The sequence below is a fragment of the Callorhinchus milii genome, unplaced genomic scaffold (genome assembly GCF_018977255.1).
Source record: "Callorhinchus milii isolate IMCB2004 unplaced genomic scaffold, IMCB_Cmil_1.0 Scaffold22, whole genome shotgun sequence".
Classification (NCBI taxonomy): Eukaryota; Metazoa; Chordata; class Chondrichthyes; order Chimaeriformes; family Callorhinchidae; genus Callorhinchus; species Callorhinchus milii.
Window position 1 is genome coordinate 10,353,518 of NW_024704763.1, and position 27,576 is coordinate 10,381,093.

General features: G+C 49.7%; 1 protein-coding gene across 1 annotated transcript in view; it reads right to left on the reverse strand.

Moving 5' to 3' along the window:
* Positions 1-899: 899 nt before the first annotated feature.
* The window catches only part of LOC103190448 (fibrillin-2-like), a 225,936-nt gene continuing 199,259 nt past the window's right edge, over positions 900-27,576 (reverse strand). Inside the window, exons 42-56 of the mRNA XM_042342958.1 lie at positions 25,610-25,732; positions 24,793-24,918; positions 24,578-24,694; positions 23,552-23,680; positions 22,768-22,887; positions 17,873-17,998; positions 17,265-17,417; positions 15,545-15,610; positions 12,721-12,846; positions 6,929-7,048; positions 6,469-6,591; positions 4,663-4,794; positions 4,459-4,584; positions 2,373-2,579; positions 900-1,081 (exon numbers count right to left, since the gene is read on the reverse strand). Coding sequence (XP_042198892.1) covers positions 933-1,081; positions 2,373-2,579; positions 4,459-4,584; positions 4,663-4,794; positions 6,469-6,591; positions 6,929-7,048; positions 12,721-12,846; positions 15,545-15,610; positions 17,265-17,417; positions 17,873-17,998; positions 22,768-22,887; positions 23,552-23,680; positions 24,578-24,694; positions 24,793-24,918; positions 25,610-25,732 — 1,943 coding nt within the window. The 3' untranslated portion in view covers positions 900-932. The remainder of the gene's footprint in view (positions 1,082-2,372; positions 2,580-4,458; positions 4,585-4,662; positions 4,795-6,468; positions 6,592-6,928; positions 7,049-12,720; positions 12,847-15,544; positions 15,611-17,264; positions 17,418-17,872; positions 17,999-22,767; positions 22,888-23,551; positions 23,681-24,577; positions 24,695-24,792; positions 24,919-25,609; positions 25,733-27,576) is intronic.

The window sequence follows — 27,576 nt, forward strand, 5'->3', positions numbered from 1 at the left end:
GGTACAAAGAAAGAGGGTTGAAGGGAACATGATTGGATATGTTAATAACGGGTTGTAAACGACTGACAAGAGATTGGAGGAAGGTATAGAGGGAGTGGGATGAGAGTATAAAGACAGGGAGAACAAAGAAGGAAAAACAGAAGGAAAAGATCGGAGGAGCACGAGGGAAGACTTGATGGAAGATCAAAAAGCTTGAATACCCAGACAAGACAGATTGGAACCTCGGCTGCTGAACCGCGGTAGTATTGCTTTGTTGTAATCCCTCCATGGTGTAACTTTATGGAACTAGTAAAGTTTGGCTTAACAGATTTTGCCTAAACGGAATGCTGGGTGACCTTTCTTGATATCCAGCAACACATACACACCCACACTGTCCCAAACACACACACACAGTCCCCAACACACACTGGCACTCCATCGCTGCATTCTCAATCGCATAAAAGAGCTATTGTAGGGAACTGCAATAGTCAGGGAAACCGGAACAGACAGTAGATTCGGAACGGGCATTTGAGAGTTGTGTGAAGAGATGCCTCTTTAACATGAGATGTCACTAGACAAATGTAATTTTGTATTGTATTATATGTCACTGCAGCAAAAGCTGACCCTAACCCTAACCTGAGTTTTCTGTGCACAAATGAGCGACTTGACAGGGACACCAGAAGCGATCGCCTGCCCATGAAAACCTTAGCTTAAAAGAAAATGATTACTAAATAGACTTGTTGCGGAAACGTTTACTGGTATCTAGGGGCCTGAGGGGTAAACCAGCTTAGATCATTCCTGTAAATGGAGATAAATGAAGCTGTGATGGGTCGCCTCTTTTGAAAAGGGTGAAATTTTTGTTAAAATCAGTGACGCTGGCTACAGTGTCCAGTGTCCAGCTGCACACCGACTTTTGTACTTTTGTAGTAAAATTGGGCCTTTATTTGCTGTATTTACAAGGTTATGACATACATACCCACACAGGAAGTGCTGGTTAAGTCAGAAGTGTATCCTGGCTTACATAGACATCGATACGAGCCCACAGTGTTAATACACTGTCCGTTCTGACAAAGCTTCCCAAGTACTTTGCATTCATCAATATCTGAAACAAAAACAAACCCTCACTTCAAAATAAAACTCAAGATGATTCACAATAAATATACAGCCTGTTAACCCGGACACATCGGGGAGGCTGTTTTGTCCGGATTAAGAGGCGTTCGAGAGCAACTAAGATACCATTCCCACCCAGAAGAGAGTGACATTGGCCTCGGTTAATAATATGTAATATTGTTGTTTCACTTGAAGCGATGTTAACTAACATGGCTGAATGAAGGCTGGACACACTGAAGCCCGAGTGAGTACATTCAGTGGCGATCAGCGCTGCATTTTGCCCGGAATAACCGCCATATTTAAAACAAGTAAGAGTATAATGAATCGGGGCCGGGCACTATGTTTGATTTACCTGACGTTCACTAAAGCTGATTCCACTTTATATAATAATTAGTCATATCCGTTGCAGCTAAGCTTGCAACCAAAGGAACCAAAGAACCATATGGAACGTAGATTTCAATGGTACCACTTGCAAACCATTTAACATGCCATAAACACTAGGTGTATACCTTAAGCGAAACTGCCAAACATGTGTGATGAACTTGTTTAGGTCATAGCTCACCAACAACAGGAGATCCTCCAAACAAACATGTACATGACTCCCCCCCCCCCCCCCCATTCAAGACCTTTACGATGAGTATATATCATGTATCTACATCAATCGGTTATTGCGTTATTGGCAGACATGCAGACAGACATTTTGTCTTTATTGGTATGGATATTCCATGCATCAGATATTATTCATATCAATAGGTCTCAAAGTGCTTCACAGGATTTATTGTAAAGTGCACTGACTGTGTATTTTGTGGGACATCATGGCAGTGTTTTTTCACACAACACACAGCAACAAAGTGAATGACCAATTTTATTTGGAGGATTATTAGTCAGCACACTGGGAGAGAGAGACTCCCTTTGCTTTAGCAAAAGGATCTTTTGGGGCCGCCTGAACAAACAGACTGGACCTTGGTTTAATGTCTCATCCGAAGGATGGCATCTTTGATAATGCAGTGCTCTCCCCAGCACTGCAATGGACTGTCTATCTAGACTAGGAGTTCAAAGTCACAGCCACTGACTGAGCCAATAAATCTCAATATCACCTCTGCTCAAGGTGAGCTGACTTTTCTGCTGTTCCCTCTAACAAAGGAGTGGATCGATCCCTGAGCCAGGAAGGGGAGACAGAGGAACCAGCAGAGCCTGTGAGCACTGGGGTGCTGGGCGTGTGGAGTTGCTCAGCAATAAGAGAATCAATAGACAGGTGTTGCCTCAGACCCAGTGTTACTCACCTCTTCCATCTGTGGTGTAACCAGGGCCAAGTGGACAGAGTTTCTTAAAACGACCTGTTCCTGGGAGTGGGCAGATCTCACACTGCGGGCCCCACCCTCGCCCACCGTCACAGCAGCACTCAGACTTGGTCACAAGATTTCGGCTGCTGGCTGCCATTTGACACATGGCCTGGAGCACCTCTGTGAAACACAAGCCTTGGCGATTGTCTGCAATAGAGAAGGGAATCAACGCTGTAGAACAATTAAACAAAAGGCAAAACACTGCAGTTGCTGGAAATCTAAAATAAAAAAATCTGAAGGCAGCATCTATGGATAGAGGAAAGTGACCAAAGGTCATCGACTTGAAAAGTTAACTCACTTTCCTCTCTCCATAGATACTGGCTGACCTGCTGAGAGTTGCCAGCAACTTCTGTTTTTATTACAATTGAATAGTTCAGTCTACTTTATTAATAGCATTTTGTAACTTATTTCTATAACTATTTTACTAACTGACCACATAGGTTCTTACATCTCCTAATTTGAGTTGGGTTTGAGGCAGAGAAAAGGCAGCTTTATCTGAGTATGGAATGTGTTCCATTTCCAACATTAAAATCCTTTACCTCAGTGAGCGCAAGAAACACACTGTAGATCTTCCTGCCTCCATTCCCTACTCTCAATACAATGCTCTTCACGTGGGGTAACATCCCAGAGTGCTGAATAATGTATAGTTTGAAGCTGAGCACAGGAGAGAGGGAGATGACTGGTCATGATCGAAGAGGTAATTCTTCAGGTGCGATCTGAAGTCGGGCAAAGAGGGGGTGAGGTGGAGAGATTGAGGAAGAACTCCAGGGATTCGGGCGTATTGGCAAGGACTGGAGTGATGGGGGTGAGGACGGGGGTGATGGAGGTGAGGACGGGGGTGATGGAGGTGAGGGGGGGTGATGGAGGTGAGGACGGGGGTGATGGAGGTGAGGACGGGGGTGATGGAGGTGAGGACGGGGGTGATGGAGGTGAGGACGGGGGTGATGGAGGTGAGGACGGGGGTGATGGAGGTGAGGACGGGGGTGATGGAGGTGAGGACGGGGGGGGTGATGGAGGTGAGGACGGGGGGGGTGATGGAGGTGAGGACGGGGGGGTGATGGAGGTGAGGACGGGGGGGTGATGGAGGTGAGGACGGGGGGGTGATGGAGGTGAGGACGGGGGGGTGATGGAGGTGAGGACGGGGGGGTGATGGAGGTGAGGACGGGGGGGTGATGGAGGTGAGGATGGAGGTGTGGACGGGGGTGATGGAGGTGAGGACGGGGGTGATGGAGGTGAGGACGGGGGTGATGGAGGTGAGGACGGGGGTGATGGAGGTGAGGACGGGGGTGATGGAGGTGAGGACGGGGGTGATGGAGGTGAGGACGGGGTGATGGAGGTGAGGACGGGGGTGATGGAGGTGAGGACGGGGGTGATGGAGGTGAGGACGGGGGTGATGGAGGTGAGGACGGGGGTGATGGAGGTGAGGACGGGGGTGATGGAGTGAGGACGGGGGTGATGGAGGTGTGGACGGGGGTGATGGAGGTGTGGACGGGGTGATGGAGGTGTGGACGGGGTGATGGAGGTGAGGACGGGGGATGGAGGTGAGGACGGGGGTGATGGAGGTGAGGACGGGGGTGATGGAGGTGAGGACGGGGGTGATGGAGGTGAGGACGGGGGTGATGGAGGTGAGGACGGGGGTGATGGAGGTGAGGACGGGGGTGATGGAGGTGAGGACGGGGGTGATGGAGGTGAGGACTGGGGTGATGGAGGTGAGGACGGAGGTGATGGAGGTGAGGACGGGGGTGATGGAGGTGAGGACGGGGGTGATGGAGGTGGGGACGGGGGTGATGGAGGTGAGGACGGAGGTGATGGAGGTGAGGATGGGGGTGAGGATGGGGGTGATGGAGGTGAGGACGGGGGTGATGGAGGTGAGGACGGGGGTGATGGAGGTGGGGACGGGGGTGATGGAGGTGCAGAGTTTGGTACAGGTGAGGATAGGAATGATGTGCAGTCCTGTATTCCCTATCTGTATTCTCTATTGTAAGAGTCGGATTACTTCAGAAAATAGTAAAAATGTGAGACTCACCAACACATTCAGTCTGTACAGAAGTGGCTGTAAATCCTTCATTGCATTCACATTTGTAACTTCCCACGGTGTTAACACAGCGACCGTCCACACAGATCCCGGGCTTGGTGCGGCACTCATTCTCATCTACAAGAAGGAATAAGACTCCATAAGCACACTGGGCATTAAACATGTTACATGTTATGTTATGAAGAGCCGTGTTACCTCTGCAGCCTTCTCCATCTGGTCTCCGTGTCAGGCCAGTCGGACAGATGCACATGAAAGTCCCAATCAGGTTCTTGCAAACCATCCCTCTCGAGGAGCAATCATCCAGCTGTTCCTCACACTCATCCTGATCTGTAACATGTGCAACACAGGCTTGACATCCTCACAAAACACAGCTTAGATTCACAGTGAGGCAGCGGGTCCCAGCGATAAGCCAGGCTGCCAGTGTGTGCCAATTTGTCAGATCACTGGCCATCTCCTGCACGTTACAAGACCACACTCAAATGTTGAAATGGAAATTCTTGACAAGTGGCAATGTGGATCTACAAGCATGAAAACTCATCTTAAAAGTTAAACCTTTATCTTAGCTACAAGGTAATAATAGTCCCTCCAAAAACAAAAAACAATAATAAATTGGTCATTTTCAATCCACAACTGTTTGTGGGACATTGCTGTGCGCAATTGGCTGCCGCGTTCGCCCACAAATATACAGTCACTTCACTTTACATTCTATTCTATGAAGTGTTTTGATACGTCGAGAAGACGTGAAAAGCTCTATATCAAATGCAAGGATTATTATTATAGCTTCCAAATGCTGGTGAATTGATTGTGATTGTTTGTGTATGTGTGTGAGGCTGTGGGTTAATGGTGTGTCTATCTGTATGTCTTTGTATCTTCCCTCTCTCTTCCCCCCTCTCTCTCCTCCCACCTCTCTCTCCCCCTTCTCTTTCTTCCCACCTCTCTCTCCCCCCTCTCGCTTCCCTCTCTCTCTCTCTCTTTTCCCCCTTATTGATTAGGCCTATAGTCACCTCTCCCTCTGGCTCGCTTGGTGTCTGAGCCTGTTATTGTGAAGTGCTCTACAATTCAGAGCAGTCCAACAACAACTTGCATTTACACAACGCTCCTCACACCGTGTAGTGTTCCAGAGCACTTGACAGTCGCCGAGCATGACACAGACCCAGGGGGAGGTGACTACAGCTACGGTCGAAAAGAAATGTCTTCAGGCGTGTTCTGAAGATGGGGAAGGAAGGCAAGGCGAAGAGACAGAGAATGTTCCAGAGTTTCAGGGTGTATTGACAAGAAAGCGCGGCCATCAATGGTGGAATGGAAGGCCTGAGGGATATGCAGGAGGCTGGAGCCAGTCGAGCCGAGGTAGCAGGTAGTGGGTTGGGGAGTAAGCAGGGTGAAGAGGTGCCAGGGCACGAAGGGATTTGAAAACGAGTGTGAGGAACGATCCGTTTGGCGATAGGGACAGTGGAGTCTGGCTTGGACTGGTGTGATGGGGTTGTGGTGTTTAGTATGGGTGAATATGTGTGGCGGAGCTTTGGATTAGCTGACTTTTGTGTATGGTGGAGTTGGGGAGACTGGCAGGGAGGGCATTTGAATAGTCGGGGTGGGAGCTGTGTCTGGTGTAACTGCCCTCGGCAACCTTTTGGTTTGAGAAATGCCCTTGGGCTGCAAAAGCAATATTATGGTGTTTGCCTTCCAGAAAGATAACATTTACGAGTTATGGAGGAAGCGGGTAGACCAGATGAAATGGAGGGGAGGGGGATTTGTTGGTGTTGTTGTGCCACATGAGTGGAGAGAGTTTTATTTGGTATGAACATAGGAAGTCCTGCATCTGAGTTGTGACAGACAAACGGGAGAGTTCATTGGCTGCATTGCTCATTGAGGGAGGGAGGGAGGGAAATGGAAAGGAAGGGGTGAAAGGGGATGAGGGGCATCACGCTCTGATATCAGAGGAACTCAAAAGATAATAAAACACCAGAAATAAGAACATTTGAATCAAAAATTAACGTTCCTCACCTCGACACATCCTCCCATCCTCTCTGAGCACGTATCCACCAGGACATCGGCACTCATATCCACCATACGTGTTAACACATCGGAATGCACAGAGAAGTGGGTTTTGAACACATTCATTGAGGTCTATTTGTGAAAGGAAGTAAAAAGATTAACATTTGTTTCCAACAATCGGTATGAACACAGGACACCATTATCGCTCCATAAGCTTGGTGCCAACTTCTCTCTGGCAAAGATCCTCAGCGAAGGTGGACATCTGATATCTCGTCCTTGTCTCTGGGGATCCTGGGCTGCTTCCCAATATATTTCCATTCTCCACTGACCTCAATCACTGATGTTAACCAGCCACAGATCAGCCTCTACCTAATGCTGCTGCAATGTATGGGGCCAAGGAATGTTGTAAGGAGATTATGGTGTCTCTTTCTAAAGCTTTCTCTGGAATTGTATGGAAAAAAACCTTTACCTTCACAAATCATCATTGGTCCTGGTTCAAAGCCTTCGTCACATGCACATTCAAACCCTCCAATCACGTTGGTGCATGTTCCGTTACCACACAGATTGCCAACAGCACATTCATTCGTATCTGTTATACAGAAATAAAAGGTAGTTAGTCAATGGTAGCTTTAATCTGTCTACAATTTATGTAAATGGTGACAATGGACCTTGCTGTGTTGATTTATTGCCATTCATACCAATATCCTGTGCCCACGAGGAAGCAGAACACCCCAACCAGTTCTTTAAACATTTCAGTCACAGGATCTCACGGGGCTGCAAAAATTACAATTTGTTTTTATTTCAATAATTCCTCTAAGAAACCTTGCTCCAAATTATGTCAATGTCAAATACAATGCAGTAAAATGAAGCTTAGCAAAGACTGACAGATCACATCTCTCCAGCCACTCCCACAACACTGAACAGCAGCCACAAGGAGGGCCGAGGGACGAAAAAATATTAGAAGATGACAAGAACAACTTGAATGTATTGGTCCTGTATATAGGCCTTGGTGTATAGATCTAGTGATTAGAGCTCTCACCTTGCAAGCTAGAGGACCTAGGTTTGATTCCTGGGTAGGCCAAAATGTTCGGAAACTTTCCTATCTGGTAGATAGGTGTCTGGTAGAAGGTGCCACGCAGCGTGTGAATGGAAAAGTAAATGGGAAATTAGTGGTTGGAGCCAGCCGCACACCTGTGGAGATTCGTAATGCCGACCTGCACGCCTACGTGGTTGTAAGTGATGGGCGAGCCTACACGGCAATCAGTCATATCCCTGAGTCAGTTGGTTGGGCACTGCAACCATTGTCAGCAATTGGAGGTCTTTTTGGGTGGCTCTTTGCACTGCAGCAACCAGGCTTCAAAAATGGTTTCAGTGTGGCAGGTAAGATCATTTATGTTGCTTAATTTATACAGAAAGTTATACAAAAAATCTTTATCACTTTTAGGTACAGGAATCCCTGTATTTTGTGTACAGAAATTGCTTTAGATATGGAGGTGTTCATTCTGATTGCGACACAGATCAGGTACTTTTGAATAAAAGTAATTTGGCTTGAATTTGCTTGTAATATTTGGAAAAATTCTGTTACTTTGGATAACAATAGTTTATAAAATGTGGATGTGAGACTTCTACCATTGATAAATGTATGGTTAGTGTCATATAGAGTATTAGTTGGTCAAACCAATGCCAGAAAACATCCGACTCCCAAAAAAGTTCATCACTTTGCAGCAACTAAAGTAATGGGTTCAATCTTGTTTTTAATGAACATGTTTATGTAAAGCCAAATTCAATCGAGTCTAGCACTTCTTTTACGGGATCTGTTTCCTTTCGCAAGAGCTCATGAACACAGAAGGTTTCCTGACACTGTCGCTGCTACAGAGCAAGTACAGTCCACTTTCACAATCATCTGAGTGAGAGGGATAATACACTAGGTATACGACTCTCTTTATATTGCTTGTATCTAGGATTTACTCTGTGTGTGGAACTATTTGGATGACTGGTTCAGTTTGCCTGAAACACAATGAAAAGTTCAAAACAAACCCCATTTTTAGTGGAGTTTTGTCCATTCTAAGGATGTTGTTGGTGAGGTTATAGATGAATCAACAGTGTTGAATTAGTATGGAAGCCCACCAGTTTACTAGCTGCCCAGACTTCCTTTCTGTTAGGTTCTCCTTACTAAGTTGTGTTCTTGGAACTTGTATGGCCCTGAAAATAAAATTATGTTTTAAGAAAAAGTTAAATTAACCAAAATGTTGAATACCAACATTGGGAAGAAAACTCATTGTTTTTCTTTATTTTCTTTTCTATTCTGTTACTCCAATATTCAGTATTTGGAGTCCTGTGGCTCAGTGGAGTCCTGTGGCTCAGCCCTTTGCAAGTGAGAGACCTGAGTTCAATTCCCGTCAGGGCGAAACCTTGGGCAAGTTTCCTTACTCCACACAGAGCCTAATAATAATCCCTCCAAACAACAAAAAACAATAATAAATTGGTCATTTTCAATCTACGACTGTTTGTGGGACATTGCTGTGCGCAATTGGCTGCCGCATTTGCCCACAAATATACAGTCAATTCACTTTACAGTGTGTTCTGTGAAACGCTTTGGGACGTCCTTCCGACGTGAAATGCGCTATATCAAATGCAAGGATTATTATTATTATTATATCTGCTGCAATCGATACCGTTGACGACTCTATCCTCCTCCACTGCCTCTTCTCTCACGTCAACCTTCATGGCTCTGTCCTTGAATGGTTCAGATTCTACCTCTCACACCATCTCCACTTCATCTTCACAAACAACTTGTCCTCCAGCCCCCGCTCTGTCTCGTGCAGCATTCCTCAGGGCTCTGTCCTTGATCCCTCCTCTTCAATATCTATACGCTCCCTCTTGGTGACATCATCCACAGATATGGGGTCACCTCTCACATGTATGCGGATGACACCCAACTCTCCCTCTCTGCCCCCACCCTGGACTCCAGGACCCACTGCTGTCCTGACACAATGTCTGTCAGACATCAAGTCCTGGATGAGAGCAAACTTTCTTCACTTGAACGTCAACAAGACCGAGGCTCCTGATTGGCTCCGGTCAATGCCTCCTCACCTCAGGCACTGACAGCATCACCATCCATGGGGCTCACTCCCCTCACTGAGCCAGTCCGGAAACTTGGGGTCTTGTTTGACCCTCAACTGTCCTTTCTACCCACATCTGTGCCATGACCGCTCTGCCCTCTCCACCTCCGCAACATCACCACCCGGCTCCGGCACCGTCTCACACCGCAAACCGCCAAAACCCTCACACACACCTTCATTACATCAAGGCTTGACTATGGAAACTCATTCCTTGTCGGCCTCCCAACTCCTCCCTCCGCAGGCTGCAGATCATCCAGAACTCTGCAGCCCGTGTCCTCTCCTGCACAAGGCTCCATGATCCTATCAAACCCATCCTCACCCCCACCAGGCTCCGTGACCCTATCACCCCCATCCTCGCCCGACCCCACTGGCTTCCCATCACACAGAGGATACAGTTCAAGATCCTGGTTCTCACCTTCAAAGCCCTCCATGGTCTTGCTCCACCCGATCTCTGCGACCTCCTAATCCTGTACCATCCTGCTCACCCCCTCCGCTCAGCGGGCTCCGGCCTGCTTCACATCCCCCGCCTCCCCCCGCCCCACCATTGGCGGGTGGGTCTTCAGCCACTCTGCCCCCACCCTCTGGAACTTCATCCCAGTCCCTCCGCCTCGCCCCCTCCCTCACCACCTTCAAGATCCGTCTCAAGACCCTCCTCTTCAGCCGTGCCTTTGATCACCCTCTTTCCACCCCTCCCCTAAACCCTCCCTGATCTCAAACCCCAGCTCAGGTCCAAAACACCGACTGTCCAGCAACTTAGGACGTCTTCCCGACATGAAAGGCTCTATACAAATGTATTTCTGTTGCTGTTGTATACTCTGTGAAGCTCTTTGAGATGTCTTGAAGACGTGATAAGGCACTGAATCAAATGCATGGATTGTATTCATGGATTTCGCTTCGCAATGGCAGAGCCTGACCCTGAACCAGGGAGATAAGATAGGTGACATAGGCACGGTTGTAGAGGAAGGGCTTCAGGTCTGATCTGAAGATGGACAAGGAGTGAGGAAGTGGGAGGGATTGAGGCAGAGAGTTCCAGATTCTCAGGGGGAACTGGCTAAATGCATGGCCAAGGGGACAAATGGAGAGCTGGAGACAACTGATTGGGAAGAGGAGTGTGGTGTGAGTAGGTCAGAGAAATCGGGAGGTGCCACGGCACAAAGTGATTCGTACGCAAGCGTGAGAATCTTGAAAATGATGAGTTCTGCAATAGAGAGCCAGTAAATGGTGGAGCTGGGGAAACCGGTGCGGAGGGCATTGGAGAAACCGAGGTGGGAGGTGACAAATGCTCGGATAAGAGTTTTGGCTGCTTTGGGTTTGAGACATGGTCAGAGGTGGGCAATGTAGTTGATGTGGGGGACAGCTGTCCTGGTCAGGGACCGGATGTGGGGGAGGAAGGACAGCCTAGGTCACTTGCAGGTTCATGTAACCTGGTTACATACAGGTTCAGTGAGTCTGAGGGAAAGGCTGGGGAGGTTAAGAGGTCTGACCAGCAGGTGAGATGATGCTGAAGGACGCCAAGGAAGATGGCTTCTGTCTTGTTAATAGTTAATAGTTAGCTGCAGAAAGTTGGCATTCATCCAAGCCTTGATGTCTGATAAGCAAGACAGACGTCTGTGGACTTGGGTTGTGGCTAGAAGAGGAAAAGTATTTTTGGGTGTCGTATGTGCAAGTTGTCCCCATGTCTGCGGACGAGATCACCAAGAGGGAGCGTGTAAATAAGGGGAATGAGGGGCCGAGAATCGAGGCTTGGGGTACTCTGCAGTGGGGATGGAGATGGCGGTGTGTCAAGGAGGACTCGATCCAGGAGAATGGGTTCCCGCTGAGGGAGAAGATGGGTCACGAAGAACAGCACGTTCAACTGTGTTGAATGCAGTGCAGAGGTCCAGGAAGACAAGGAGACAGAGGGAGCCCCCGTCACAGAGAGTGAGGACGTCATTTTGACTTGTCTCAGTGCTGAGAGGAGAAATGTCAGAGAGGCAAACTGGGGTTAGGACAATAAATGTGCAGAGAGAGTAAAGCAGTCCATCAATAAAGAGAGTAAAGCAGTCCATCTGCAAGCAGAGCCTCGTGACTGACTGGCTCTGTCTGGCTGGTGCTGTTTTTCTGCACTAAAGCAAGATTCACTTACAAAATACAGTCCCTTCACTTTACAAGATATGTATGAAGCACTTTGCAACGTCCTCCCGACATGAAAGGAGCTAATACCAAATGTACGTTTTTTTTAAAAAATGATTGTAAATTATCTGTGTACATCACCTCATGAAAGTATCTTCCTGCACAAAGCAGCAGAAGTGAGGTTACGATGACCTAACAACCTACAAGTCGGCCATTCTTTGCACTTTGCTGCCAACATAGCCGAGCTAACAAGGTAATAATGAGGTTTCTCTGTACTTTCAGATACACAAGAGGCCACATGTCCTGGGTGTCTGTACCGTGCTATCTGTGGGTATTCCTGAAGGAAAAGATCAAATGGTCTGAACCTTCATCTGAATAATAATCCCTTCAAAAATAATAATAATAAATTGCTCACTCAATCCACAACTGTCTGTGGGACATTGCTGTGTGCAATTGGCTGCTGCATTTGGCCCACAAAATTTAATCACTCCAGTTTACAGTATATTCTGTGAAGCAATTTAAAATGTCTCAAAGATGTGATAAAATGCTATATCAAATGCAAGGATTATTATTATAAGTGTTGGATACTCCTTTAAGAGTAAATTGACAACAAAAGGGACAGTAAGAAGAAGGGCAGGAAATACAGAGGGACAAAGTGTGGTTTAGAGCAGTGGGTTATTGAGGGGGTTATTGAGGGGGTTATTGAGAGTTTGGATTGAGAAATAAAAAAGTTGGTAACACACCCTTCATTTGGATTGAGTAACATTGCAATAATGATTATAACCTCAATGATTGTTTACATTAAGATGTAAGTCGTATACTTTATAGGCATGTTTGACAGGCAACTTTAAACACAAATAACGTTACGAAAGAATGGTCTTCACAGATGCACAATAAAAGATTGGAGAGTTTGGGTGGAATTGAGGTTTAGAAAAACAATTCAAATAATCTTGTAGGAAATAGTAATTTTGCCACTGAGAAAGGACACGTTTCACAATAGAACTTAATCTATTCATTGAGAACTCACCAACACATTGGACTCCACTGACATTCAGGTTAAATCCAAATGGACAATCACAGCGGAAAGAGCCGTCTGTATTGATGCATTTCCCATTCTTACAGATTCCAGGGTCTGTGGTACACTCGTCCGTGTCTTTATTCAGGAAAAAGATCAGGTTCAAATCAACAAATTTTAATTCACAAACATTTTCCCAAATTCTCTGATCTACAGAAACCTGGAACAGCCCCCACACCGGAACAGCCCACACACCAGAACAGCCCCCACCCCCGGAACAGCCCCCACCCCCGGAACGTCCCCCACCCCCGGAACGTCCCCCCACCCCCGGAACGTCCCCCCACCCCCGGAACGTCCCCCCACCCCCGGAACGTCCCCCCACCCCCGGAACGTCCCCCCACCCCCGGAACAGCCCCCCACCCCCGGAACAGCCCCCCACCCCCGGAACAGCCCCCCACCCCCGGAACAGCCCCCCACCCCCGGAACAGCCCCCCACCCCCGGAACAGCCGCCACCCCCGGAACGTCCCGCCACCCCGGAACAGCCCCCCACCCCCGGAACAGCCCCCCACCCCCGGAACGTACCGCCACCCCCGGAACGTCCCCCCACCCCCGGAACGTCCCCCCACCCCCGGAACGTCCCCCCACCCCCGGAACAGCCCCCCACCCCCGGAACGTCCCCCACCCCCGGAACAGCCCCACCCCCGGAACAGCCCCCACACCGGAACAGCCCTCCTTTTCACAGGGCCCCTCGTAACAGTGCCCCCCCCCCCCGTAATAGTGCCCCCCCCACTCCATCTCCTGTAACAGTGCCCCCGTAACAAGGTGACCCCAGTAATGGTGCCCCCCCTTAACATGACCTCCGTAACAATGACCCCCAGAACAGCCCCCAGTAAAAGAGTGACACCAGTAACAAGACCCCCGTAACAATGACCCCCGGAACGTCCCCCCACCCCCGGAACAGCCCCCCACCCCCAGAACAGCCCCCACCCCCGGAACAGCCCCCACCCCCGGAACGTCCCGCCACCCCCGGAACGTCCCGCCACCCCCGGAACGCCCCCCACCCCCGGAACGTCCCCCCACCCCCGGAACGTCCCCCCACCCCCGGAACGTCCCCCACCCCCGGAACGTCCCCCCACCCCCGGAACGTCCCCCCACCCCCGGAACGTCCCCCCACCCCCGGAACGTCCCCCCACCCCCGGAACGTCCCCCCACCCCGGAACGTCCCCCCACCCCCGGAAAAGCCCCCACCCCCGGAAAAGCCCCCACCCCCGGAACGTCCCCCCACCCCCGGAACGTCCCCCCACCCCCGGAACAGCCCCCACACCGGAACAGCCCCCACACCGGAACAGCCCCCACCCCCGGAACAGCCCTCCCACCGGAAGAGCCCCCCCACCGGAAGAGCCCTCCCACCGGAACAGCCCCCCCACCGGAACAGCCCCCCCACCGGAACAGCCCTCACACCGGAACAGCCCTCACACCGGAACAGCCCTCACACCGGAACAGCCCCCCACCGGAACAGCCCTCACACCGGAACAGCCCACCGGAACAGCCCTCACACCGGAACAGCCCCCCACCGGAACAGCCCTCACACCGGACAGCCCTCACACCGGAACAGCCCTCACACCGGAGCAGCCCTCACACCGGAACAGCCCTCACACCGGAACAGCCCCCCCACCGGAACAGCCCTCACACCGGAGCAGCCCTCACACCGGAACAGCCCTCACACCGGAACAGCCCTCACACCGGAACAGCCCCCCCACCGGAACAGCCCCCCTATAACAGGGCCCCTCGTAACAGTGCCCCCCCCCCCGTAATAGTGCCCCCCCACTCCACCTCCTGTAACAGTGCCCCCGTAACAAGGTGACCCCAGTAATGGTGCCCCCCTTAACATGACCTCCGTAACAATGACCTCCAGAACAGCCCCCCCAGTAAAAGAGTGACACCAGTAACAAGACCCCCGGAACAGTGCCCTCCCTTAACAGTGGCTCCCCTCCCCCCCTGTAACAGCACCCCCATAACAGTGCCCCCGCCCCATAAAAGCCCCCGGTAAGGGTGACCCCTATAACAGCTCCCTGTAACAGTCCCCCTTTAACAGTGCCCTCCCGTAACAGTGCCCCCGTAACAGTGCCCCCCGTAACAGTGCCCCCCCCGTAACAGTGCCCCCCCCGTAACAGTGCCCCCTCGTAACAGTGCCCCCCGTAACAGTGCCCTCCCGTAACAGTGCCCCCCCCCGTAACAGTGCCCCCCCCGTAACAGTGCCACCCCCGTAACAGTACTCCCCTGTAACAGTGCCCCCTGTAACATTGTCAACCGTAATAGCGCCCCCTAGAACAGTGCCCCTCCACCCCCGGAACAGCCCCCCATAACAGTGCCCCCCGCATTAACAGGCTCCCCCACCCCCCATAACAGCCTGTCCATAACAGTTCCCCCCCGTAAAGATGCCCCTACGTAACAGTGCCCCCCCGTAACAGTGCCCCCCTTAATAGTGCCCCCCACCGGAACAGTGACCCCCATAATAGCCCCCCCGTAACATTGCCCCCCATAACAAGGCGTAAGGGCGACTCCCATAACAGCCGCCACGTAAAAGTGCCCCCTCCCGTAACAGCCCCCGGTAAGGGTGACCCCCATAACATAGTCACCCGTAACAGTGCCCCCCCCCATAAGTGCCTCCTGTAACAGTGCCCCCCCACTGTAATGGAGCCCCTCATATCAGTGTCCCCTTCCCTAACAGTGAGGTAACTTCAAGCTGATGTGAATTGTTTTAAGTTTTAACACAATCACAAACTCTTCAACCAGTTAACAATTCAGAATAAAGTGACACAATTGGAAACTCACCCACACGAGAATCGTCAATACCAACCACTGAACCCAAACCATTGGGGCACAGCTGTACAAACACCTCTGGGGGGAAACAGGCAACATGGTGTCAGGGTTTAACACATACTCAATGTCAACCTTTCAATAGTGCGCCAACAGGTGGTCTGATATTAACAGTGACACCTCCATATAGTCTGATATTAACAGATGTTTAAAAAGCTGTACAGGATTTACTGTAAAGTGTGGTGACTGCAGTAACTTCCATTAAATTTACAGAGATTAATCCCCCCCCACTGCTTATTCCCTCCCACACCCTTCTATTCTCCTTTCCCTTATGTGAAGATCTAGTTTTGTCTTGAATGTATCAACACTATCTGCTTCAACCACTGCTTCAGGCAGCGAGTTTCACAATCTCACTTGCCTCTGTGTGAACTAATTCCTCCTAAACCTTTCAGATCCTCCAATCGCTGTTTTACACTAGTGTCCCCTTGTTACAGAATCCTCAACAGTGGAACAGCCTATTTATGTTAATCTTATTGAATCTTTTATAATTTCAAACACCTATTAAAGTTATTTGAGTTGTTGGGATCTGGAATGCATTGCCTGAAAGGATGGTAGAAGCCGATGCAATAACACCTTAACTTGGGGAGGACAAGTTTGCAGGGCTATGGGGAGAGAGCGGGGGAGTGGGGTTGATCAGGGCTATGGGGAGCGCGGGGGAGTGGGGTTGATCAGAGCTATGGGGAGAGCGCGGGGAAGTGGGGTTGATTTGGAAGCTCTTTTCAAAGAGTCGGCACAGACACGATGGGCCGAATGGCCTCCTTCTGTGCTGTATAATTCGACCACTCAGCCAAAAGAGATGTCTCAGAAAGTTGTTATTTTAATCCTTTCTACCATTCTTCTCAGTCCTGTAGCTCAGTGGTTAGAGCATTTGCCTCAATTCTCTAGAGAGCTGGGTTTGATTCCCGTAAGACGAAATGTTGGGAATATAGGCTCGTAATGCAATCTTAAGGGGGTAAAAGAACAGAGAGACCTGGGGGTGCAGGTAAATGAACCCTTGAAGGTGGCAGGACAGGTAGATACAGCTGTAAAAAGGGCATATGGGATACTGGGCTTTATAAATAGGGGCATTGAGTACAAGAGTCAGGAGGTGATGATTAACCCATATAAACACTGGTTAGGCCTCAGTTAGAATACTGCGCCCAGTTCTGGGCACCGCACTATAGGACGGATGTTAAGGCATTGGAAAGGGTGCAGAGGAGATTTACGAGGATGGGACCAGGAATGAGGGACCGTGATGATGAGGAAAGGCTGGAGAGGCCGGGATTATTCTCATTGGAGCAGAGAAGGTTACGAGGACCTGATAGAGGTCTTCAAAATCATGAGGGGATTTGATAGGTTAGAAAGGGATAAACTGTTCCCACTGGTGGGTGTGTCGGTGACTCGAGGTCACAGATTCAAAATAGTCTCTAAAAGAAGCCGAGGGGAGGGGAGAAGACATTTTTTCACGCAGCGAGTTGTTCGAATCTGGAACACAATCGCCTGAAAAGGCGGTCGAGGCCGATTCAATAACTACTTTTAAAAATGCGGTGGACGGGTATTTGAGGAGGACGGGTTTGCAGGTTATGGGGAAAGGGCTGGGAATGGGATTGACATTACATTGCTCTTTTCAAAGAGCCGCACAGACTCGATGGGCCAATGATTCTATGATTCTATGTGTTGCCATCACTGGACTCACCGTCTTCCTCTCTGGGGCAGATCTCACAGGGATCCCCCCAGCCCTCGCCCGGCATGCTGCTGCAGCAACACTCCGCTTTCGTGCTGTTCCTGGCCTTGGGCACCGAGCAGACACTGTTCTCAAACTTGGTGAAGCAAAAGCTCTCTCTGATATCTACACACCAAACACACAAATATTACAAGGAAATCACTTTCTCACTGTCTCACAAAACATATAAACAACAGGAGTAGAGCATGAGCTAGAATTGGGAGTTTTTCATTTAAAATCCCTGTGCCCTGTGATACTACGACTTTTACTTCAAAAGCAAATCTTTTCAAGATGTAACAGCTAGTTACACTGAGTGTGCAGCAGGGTTTTCTGGCCTCTGTCACAAGCCATTTCCCAAGCACAGCAAGAGTGGAACTTAAAGAAACAAAGCAAGTCAGACATTCGACTGATCACTAGTTTTTTCTCTTTCTATAATCAATGAAGTTTCCTCTAAAAATTACAAGAGGAGGCCATTCAGCCCATCAAGTCTATGCCTCCACTGCTAACTCCTCCATTGGAGCTTTTTACCCTAATCCCAATTCCCCGTCTCCAGAATTAAACGCTACAGAGCATCAACCCACCAACACATTTTCTTCCACTGTAGTTCAGCACGAAGCCCGATGGACAAAGGCACTTGAAGCTTCCTTCAGTATTGCTACATGTGCCAAAGACACATAACCCTGGGTCTGATATACACTCATCAATATCTGCAAAATGAAATGAGAGGGTATTCAATTACACAACTTTACCAATGTTAGCCAAGAAGTTAAGAAGGTAGAGAGGAGAGGGAAACACTGCTATTATAATCCACCTCCAAGGCTCCTGATAGGATCAAGTCTCTGTTTTCTGATAGTGATAGTCCATTAGTGGCTGTGTGTCAGTCAACAGTAAATTCTGCCCACAATACAACATCAAATTACATTTATGGGGTCTTTCAGGAGGACCTCTCAAGGCTCTGGATCCAACCCTCCCTGCTCTCCACCCCTCCTAATCCCAACCAACCCCCAGCTAGGATCCAAATCCCTCATTGTTCTACCAATGTGAAAGGCCCTGAACACATGTAATTTGTTGTCGTTATTGTGGAACAGTTAAAAGTCCATATCTGAGGCAAGGGTTAGAATCAAGAGGGTTGGAGGGGAGGTGGGGATGGGAGTCTGGTCGAAGGCGTAGTCAAAGAGGAAGGTCTTGAGACGAGCTTTGTAGGAGTAAATGGATAGGGTGGAGACATAGAGTAGGCCAATACTCACTGAATGGAGGGAGCAGTGTGGTGCAATACTATGGTGTTAAGAGGTCTCAGAGGTAGGAAGGAGTAATGCAGTCGAGGGCCTTGAAGGCGAGGACGAGGGTTTTAAACTGTATTTTGAGGGATGGGGAGCCAGTGGAGCCGGGTGAGTGTGGAGCTGATTGGTTCAAGGAGCCTGGTACGAGAGAAGACATGAGCTGCAGAGTCCTGAATAATCTACAACTTGTGGAGGAAAGAGTTGGGGAGTCCGGCAAGTAGAAAATTTGTGTAGAAAAGCCTGGATGTGATGAATGTGGGAACAACAACAACAACAAGATTTCATGTATAGAGTGCCTTTCAAGTCCGGAGGAGGTAGAGAGTTGAGAGGGGAGCTGAAGGCACGGTCGAAGAGAAAGGTCTTGAGACCGGCCTTGAAGGAGGAAAGGGAGGAAGCGGCGAAGGCACTGGGGATAGAGTTCCAGAGCCTCGGGGCTGAGAGGCTGAAGGCCCGGCCACTGATGGTAGGGCGATTGGGGCGGGGGATGTGGAGCAGACCGGAGCCAGAGGAACGGAGGTTACGGGCAGGTAGGTAGGGGGATAGTAGGTCAGAGAGGTAGGAGGGAGCGAGGCCGTTAATGGCCTTGTAGGTGAGGATGAGGATCTTGAATTCGATCCTCTGGGGGATGGGGAGCAGTGGAGGTGAGCGAGGGCGAGGGCGAGGGTGAGGGTGGGAGTGATGTGGGCGCGAGGCCTGGTGCGAGACAGTACACGAGCTGCAGAGTTCTGAATGACCTGCAGTGTGGAGGGAGGACCGGGAAGGCCGACGAGGAGAGAGTTCCCATAGTCCAGCCTTGAGGTGATAAAGGCGTGGACCTCAGTTTTGCGTACGTTGAGCTGAAGAAAGTTGTCTCTCGTCCAGGACTCGATGTCGGACAGATAGCTGTCAGGACAACGGGGGTCGTGGAGTTGAGGGTAGAGGAGGAAAGGTAGAGTTGGGTGTCATCCGCATACATGTGGGAGTTAACCCCATGTCTGCGGATGATGTCACCACAGGGGGAGCATATAGAGGGTGAAGAGGAGGGGACCGAGTACAGAGCCCTGAGGGACACCGCACCCACGTGGGTGGAAACAAAATGAAGACGGTGGGAGAGATAGGACCTAAACCACTCAAGGACAGGACCTTGAAGGTTGAGGTGGGAGGACAAGCGGTGGAGGAGTATAACGTGGTCAACCGTATCGAATGCGGCCGATAGATGGGCCGGTAGCTTGATAGCTGCGACGCATCAAGGGAGGGTTTTTTTAAAGTGGGAGTGATGGTGGCAGTTTTTAGGGGAATGGGAACAGAGCCACAGGAGAGGGACAGATTGACGATGTCTGTGATATGTAGGGCAGGAGGTGGAGCTGAGAGATAAGGAGTGGAGTGGGGATGGGGTCAAGGGAGCAGGTGGTGGGTTTCAGGGACCATCCAGATGAGTTTGGTGACAGAGGGTGGGGAACTGAGTTCGAAGGTGTGTAGGGAGGATGGCTAGGAGACGGAGTGTGGGAGGGAAGGGGTGGGGGGTGGGTGGAGATTGGAGGGGAAGTGACCGCGGAGCGGATTCCCTTGATTTTGGATTCAAGGAAATCCAGCATCTCCTCGCAGTGAAGGTTGGAGGAGATGACCTGCGCGGGGTGGCGGGGGGGACGGGATGTGGAAGAAAACAGAAGCCTGGGATTGTTCTTCGCCTCCAGGATTATCCTGGAGTAGAAGGACGACTTGGCCGAGGCTGGAGTGGAGCGGTAGATTTTGAGGAGGTCCACCCAGATTTGTCCGTGGACCGTTAGGCCAGATTTGACGCAGGTGCGTTCAGTGGCCCGCACCTGGCTCTTCAGTGAGCGGAGGTGGGTGGTGAACCAGGGGGAGGAGCGAGAGTAGGAGACAGTATGGGAGGTGATGGGGGCAAGAGTGTCGAGTGTGGAGGCGAGGGTGTTGTGGAGGAGGGTGAGAGGAGAAGAGGGGTCGGTGAGGGTTGAAGGCCAGAGGGAGAGGAGTTCAGAGGACTCCAAGGGAGTGGTTAGGGACTGTGGGGGTAACTTCTTCCAGGGGCGGTAGAAGATGGTGGTGGGTCTGGTGGAGGTGGAGAGGGGGGTGGAGGTGGTGAAGGAGATGAAGTGGTTGTCGGAGACGGCCTTGTCGGTAATGGTGACATCCGAGACACTGAGGCCCCGGGTGATCACCAAATTGAGTGGGTGGCCATGAATGTGAGTGGCGGAGTTTATGTGGAGGGAGAGGTTGAGCGAGGAGAGCAGGGAGGAGAAGTCCGAGGAGATGGAGCAGGAGGAGGTGAAGGGAATAAGAGTCCGGGCAGCCTGGGGGGAAAGGCAGTTGCGGAGTCGGATAATGTTGTGGAGATGGGGGACAGTAGAACGGGTCATAGCATAATTGTGGGATTTGAAGGATAGTTGAGGGTCGAACAGGACTGTACTGGCTCAGTGAGGTGGAGAGTGCGCAGTGATGCTGTCAGTGCTTGAGGTGAGGAGGCGCTGACGGGAGCCAATCAGGAGAGCCTCAGTCTTGTTGACATTCAACTTTAGAAAATTAGCTCTCTTCCAGGTGTCTGACGACAAACCATCAGGACAGCAGTGGTCCTGGAGTTGAGGGTGGAGGCAGAGAGATAGAGTTGGGTGTCATCCATGGAAGTTGACCCCATGTCTGTTGACGACATCACCAAGTGGGAGCATGTAAATATTAAAGAGGAGAGGACCAAGGACAGAGCCCTGAGGAACGCCACACATGACAACGCAGGGGCTAGAGGAGAAGCCATTGGTGAAAACAAAGTGCAGACGATGGGAAAGGTAAGACTAAAACCAGGCAAGGATAGAAGCGTGAAGAAAAAAGAAAGAGGATGAAGAGACAGAGAGAGCCCTGGATGTCATTTGTAACTTTGAATAAGGCTGTCTATGTTCTATGGACAGCATAGAAACCAGATTGGCGAGGTTCATACAGGGAGTGGCAGAGAGGAAAGTGTGAACTCATTGCAGGACCTTGGAAACAAAGGGAATGTTGTAAATAGGATGGTAGTTAGAGAAAAAGAATGGGTCAAGTGAAGTTTTTTGAGGATGGGGGAGTAATGATTGTTGTTCTCAATTGTTGTGGGAATAGTATGAGAGAAAAGCGAGATTCACAATATCTGTTAACAATAATAATAATCCTTGCATTTGATATAGCGCTTTTCACGTCGGGAGGACGTCCCAAAGCGCTTCACAGAACACACTGTAAAGTGAATTGACTATATTTGTGGGCGAACGCGGCAGCCAATTGCGCACAGCAATGTCCCACAAACAGTCGTAGATTAAAAATGACCAATTTATTATTGTTTGGGATTTTGGAGGGATTATTATTAGGCTCTGTGTGGAGTAAGGAAACTTGCCCAAGGTTTCGCCTGGAATTGAACTCAGGTCTCTCACTTGCAAAGCGAGTGCTCTAACCACTGAGCTACAGGACTCCACAGATAATAGAAAATAAAATTTGTATAGTGCCTTTCACATTGGTAGGACAGCTCAAAACGATGGACAGTCAGGGATTTGGAATCGCGCTTGGGGTTGGAATCAGGGAGGGTGGAGGGCAAGGGCGTAGGAGGGTGGCCACAGGCTCGGTCGAAAAGGAGGATCTTGAGATGCGCCTCGAAGGAGGCAAGGGAGGGAGAGAGGCGAAGGGAATGTGAGATTGAGTTCCAGAGGGTGGGGGCAGAGAGGCTGAAACCTCGAACACCGATGGTGGGGTGAGCTGGACAGGGGAGATGGAGCAGGCCAGAGCCTGCTAAGCGAAGGGAGCGGACAGGTTGATATGGGGGTCAGCAGGTCGCAGAGATAGGGAGGGGCAAGGCCATGGAAGGCCTTGAAGGCGAGGATGAGGATTTTATATTCTATTCTCTAGAGGATGCGGATCCAGTTGAGCTGGGCGAGGGTGGGGCTGATAGGGTCACAAAGTTTGGTGTGGGAAAGGAATGATCTGCAGCCTGTGGAGGGAGGATTTGGGAGGCCGTGGATAAGGGTTTAGGCGGCTTGAGGGAGCTGTGAGCTGGACAGGGCGGGTGTGTGCTCCTCAAATATTTAATCCAAATCACAATCCTAACAAATCTTTCTCTATTTATCCTCTGGGGATGAACAAGCAGAATTACTGGTCTGAACAAGGCCTCAATGAGTAAATCTGTTGCAGTGTTCAGCGCAGGGTTAATGCTGGATGTGACAGACGGCCATGTTACTGACACTTACCCACACACCTCTCCTGAGTCAGTTCATAGCCAGGTGGACAAATACATCTGTAGGAACCGTCCAGGTTTTGACATTTACCTGGTTTACAAGCATCAGGTATAGCCAGGCACTCGTTGGTGTCTGTAACATAAGTAGAAGAAACATAAAATAAGGACACAATCCTACTCTGACAAGTCAATATTCTCCATTTCTCTCCTAGTTTGTGAATTCCTCAAAGTGCAACATTTTGAATTCAACCCCATCTCCACACAATTTGCTACTTATATAGAATCCTCAAGAACAATATTCTGTAAAATTAGATGGGAATTACATATAATTACATAGAGTGTGTGCCAGTGTTTATGATCCACCCCTTCTCTTCCCCTCTCCCTACCCCTCTAATAATAATAACACTTGCATTTGATATAGCGCCTGATCACATCTTTGTGACATCTCAAAGTGCTTCGTAGAACATATTATAAAATGAATTGATTGTATATTTTGTGGGTGAAATGCGGCAGCTCTATTCCCTCTTCCTCATCTATGTCAGAGGATTGCAGCATTCACACCCACCTCACTAAGCCAGACATTGCCATCAGGAAAATCTTTGAAATACTGAGACTGAAACATTGCAGATGGTAACACGCTAATGAGTATTTAAAAAAGAAGTTTCTGTAAATCGAGACACAGTAAAATATCTGACCATTATTATAAAATATTAAACTCTTCTAAAAGTTATAAGGAATTCAAAAACTGAATCTGCATTACATCTTGAAGTCAGAACTCAGGTCATTGACAGACTTACCCACACAGCTCCTTCTGTCCAGTGTCAGCTCGTAACCCTCGTGACACAGGCACTGGAACGTTCCGATGGTGTTGATACACTGGCCGTGACGGCAGAGAGCTCCATTCAGAGTGCTGCACTCATCAACATCTGAAACAACACAGCAAACGCACAGGTGATACTTGCATATTTGGCTCATTTCTCACCCTGACTGTCTTGTGTTTAGTGGTGAACGGAGCCTGCCATCTGGGTACTCAAAACATTCTCTAGGTCAGTTCCTGAGTCAGGCCGGTCCGCAGTATTCCAGGAGTCAGGCCGGTCCGCAGTATTCCAGGAGTCAGGCCGGTCCGCAGTATTTCAGGGCACTGTCGATGACAGAATAGCTCAGCCTGGCTTATTGGCAGGACCTGAAAGGGCCAACCAGTTACTGGGCCACAGAATCCTTCCCCCTCAGCTCTTGTTAACCCTGCAGCCAAAGCCCTAATAGGTTGGTTGGTCCTAGCTGGGGGACAGCGGGAAAGCTTGTCAGACAGCAATATCAATGGCAAGCTATGTGGGTTTAGCTGGTTAGACTCCAGCAGTTACCCCAAAACACACTGTGGGCCCCCCCAAGCCTTGGCTCTTGCCAACCTGTGCCTAATACTTTCCAGAATTAGGTAAACAGGATATGTCCCTCTAGGAAGAGAGAGAGAGAGAGAGAGTGCGCATTCCTAGCGTGGAGTCTGACAAGCTCGGCTTGAGCCACCAGGAACAGTTCACCATGACTGCCCCAGCCCAGCCTGATGCTGCCCGGACATCTCTACTATTGGGGGAGATACTTTGAATTGACTCCAGGCTGTGGCCCTCGAGGCATTCGTGTCTGTGTGTCTCCACAGCGTGGGTCAGCACTAGCTGGACATGTACCAGGAAACATACAATGCTGTGAGACAAACAAACACAGCGCACAGTCACTACACTTTACAATGTTTACTGGAAACATTCTGACATCCTCCTGATGTGACAGCCGCTGGATCAAACTTAACAATTATTATTTTCTTCACCACTTACCAATGCAGTCATCATTATGGGACAGGGTGAATCCCAGAAAGCACACACAGTTGTAAGAACCAACCGTGTTCTTACAGGTTCCGTTGCCGCATGGCTGCCGCTCACATTCATCCACATCTGAACAAAGGGAAAGTGAATTGTCAGTGCGCTCAGATAGGAGACTTCAAACTTACAGGAAATATATGAGTCACTCACTGCGATTGCTGTTCACTTACCCATGCACATGGTTTTATCTGGCGTTGCTTTGAAACCGTTGTAACAGTTGCAGTGGAAGCTTCCGACAGTGTCCACACACTGCCCGTGACTGCAGACATTCGGGATCTCGTGGCACTCGTTACGATCTGTACAAACAAGAAACAGAATTTCCAAATTCTTTGTGATCAGAAACAAGTAGATTTACAGAAAATGTAGTGGAATTTGCTTCACTTGATCTGCATCATTTGGCGAGATTTTTACTAGGCTTTTTACTGGGGTGTTGTGCTTACGTGTGTTGTGGTTAGTGTGTTACTCTGGTTACTGTGTGTTGTTCTGGTTAGTGTGTGTTATTCTGGTCAGTGTGTGGGATTCTCTGGTTAGTGTGTGGGATTCTCTGGTTAATGTGTGTTACTCTGGTGAAGTATGTATTACAATCAGCTTCACAGGACAAGCATCCTGTGAAGGTGATTGCAATACAATAGTGCTAATGACTGATTTGAAAGGAGTAAAATACTGGCTCCCCACTGGCTTCAATATTGTCATTTAGAGATTCTCATTCCCTGGCTGGTGTTTTAGTACTTTACTCTGGATGCAAAATAACAGTCGGAAATGAATACTTCTCCATTAAACATGGCGCTGTGCACTGAAGCCAGGCTGTTAATGAGAAGGTTAATGTAAGACCCAATCTGTAAATGCCCTAGGCTCCAGAATTCACTCTTTTTCAAGCTAATTGTTTTTGTACTTCAGGTAATAATGAAATCAACCTGAAAGAGCGCAGAAGCTTCAGTCAGAAAGAAAACACACAGCTGTATTTAGATTTAAAACCATACAACCTACCTCGACAATGCCCCGTTGGTGTGAGCCGGTATCCTGGCAAACACTCACAGCGGTAACTGCCTGGCGTGTTAATACACACTGCGTTCTGTTGACACATTGGCCCGTTCTGACATTCGTCAATATCTAAGGAACAAAACAGCCTTTAACAAATGGAATGGCTCAGGAGCACACAAACACAAAGCCATTTTTTTCCCCTCTAAAAAAGCTGCACTGATTCCAAAATTATTTCATTTCAAAAGTAAAATAAAAGTTGAACCTCAAAACAATTCACATCATAATTTGCAAAGTGATTAATATTTTGTAAAAGAAAAATGTAACAGCGCAACATTCACACTGGGCACCACAGAATGGTTGAAGGCTCTCCCGCCAATGGTGGGGCGGGTGGGTCGGGGGACGTGGAGCAGCCAGAGTTGGCTGAGCGGAGGGAGCGGGCGGGTTGGTAGAGGGTTAGGAGGTCACAGAGGTAGGGTGGGGCGAGGCCATGGAGGGCTTTGTATGTGAGGACCAGGATCTTGAACTGGATCCTCTGAAGGATAGGGAGCCAATGGAGTCGGGCGAGAGTGGGGGAGATGGGGTCACGGAGTTTGGTGCGGGAGAGGACACGGGCTGCAGAGTTAGTTCTGGATGATCTGCAGCTGTGGAGGGAGGAGTTGGGAAGGCCGACACGCAGGGAGTTTGCATACTCGAGCCTGGAGGTGATGAAGGCGTGAACAAGAGTTTCAGCGTCTGAGGGGTGAGGCAGTGGTGGAGTCGGGTGATGTTACGGAGGTGAGGGAAGGCAGAGCGGGTCATGGCTTGGATGTGGGGGAGAAAAGACAGTTGAGAGTCGAACAAGACACCTCGGTTCCTGACTGGCGGTGAGTTGGTGAGTTGTAGTGAGCAACCATGGAGGTTGATGCTGCCAGAGCCTGAGGTGCGGAGGCGCTGGTGTGAGCCAATCAGGAGGGCCTCAGTCTTGTTCACATTCAACTGAAGAAAATTTGCCCTCATCCAGGACTTGATGTCCGACAGACAGTCTGTCAGGACAGCAGTGGCCCTGGAGTTGAGGGTGGGGGCAGACAGACAGTCTGTCAGGACAGCAGTGGCCCTGGAGTTGAGGGTGAGGCAGAAAGATAGAGTTGGGTGTCATCCACAAACATATGGAAGTTGACCCCATGTCTGCGGATGATGACACGAGGGGGAGTGTGTAGATATTAAAGAGGAGACAAGGACAGAGCCCTGGGGACACCAGACGCGACAGTGGAGGTTGGAGGAGAAACCGTTAGAGGCAACAAAGTGGAGTCGGTGAGAGAGATAGGATTCAATCCAGGCAAGGGCAGGTCCGTGAAGATGAATTAAAGAGGAGAGGCGGTGTATGAGGATGGAGTGGTCGACAGTGTCGAAGGCGGCAGAGAGGTCGAGCAGGACAAGGAGGCAGAGGGAGCCCTGATCACAGATGTTCAGAATGTCATTAGTGACTGTCACGGGGCTGTTTCCGTGCCGTGGGCAGCGCAGAGCCGGATTGGAGGGGTTCAAAGAGGGAATGGCGAGAGAGAAAGGAGCGGAGCTGGGACACAACATCTTGTGAAGATCTTGTCCATGTTCATCACGGACCTGATAATTCCTCCTTAATGTGATGAACAGCGACACTCAGGCCTTTCTGGCAAACGCTACAGAGCATCGTTCCCACAACATTCCACGCCTCCGCACACCAGAGGTTATGTGAGTATTCTCTGGGGTATCTGATTTGTCCTCCTTTATCTGATCTGGATCTGTAAACCTCAGCCACTGCCAGGTCTGAACTGCTATTTGAGTCACATCCCATGCAAATACATGCCACTATGAACACGTCACTGTGCAGCAGGTTGGGAACTAAGATAATCTAGACACAAAGCCAAGCCGAGGAAACCTTGGCCAGTGCTCTCAAACCACAGACCCTATCATGCCTGGAGCCTGTGCTCTGCCAGCAATGCTAATGCTGGACACTG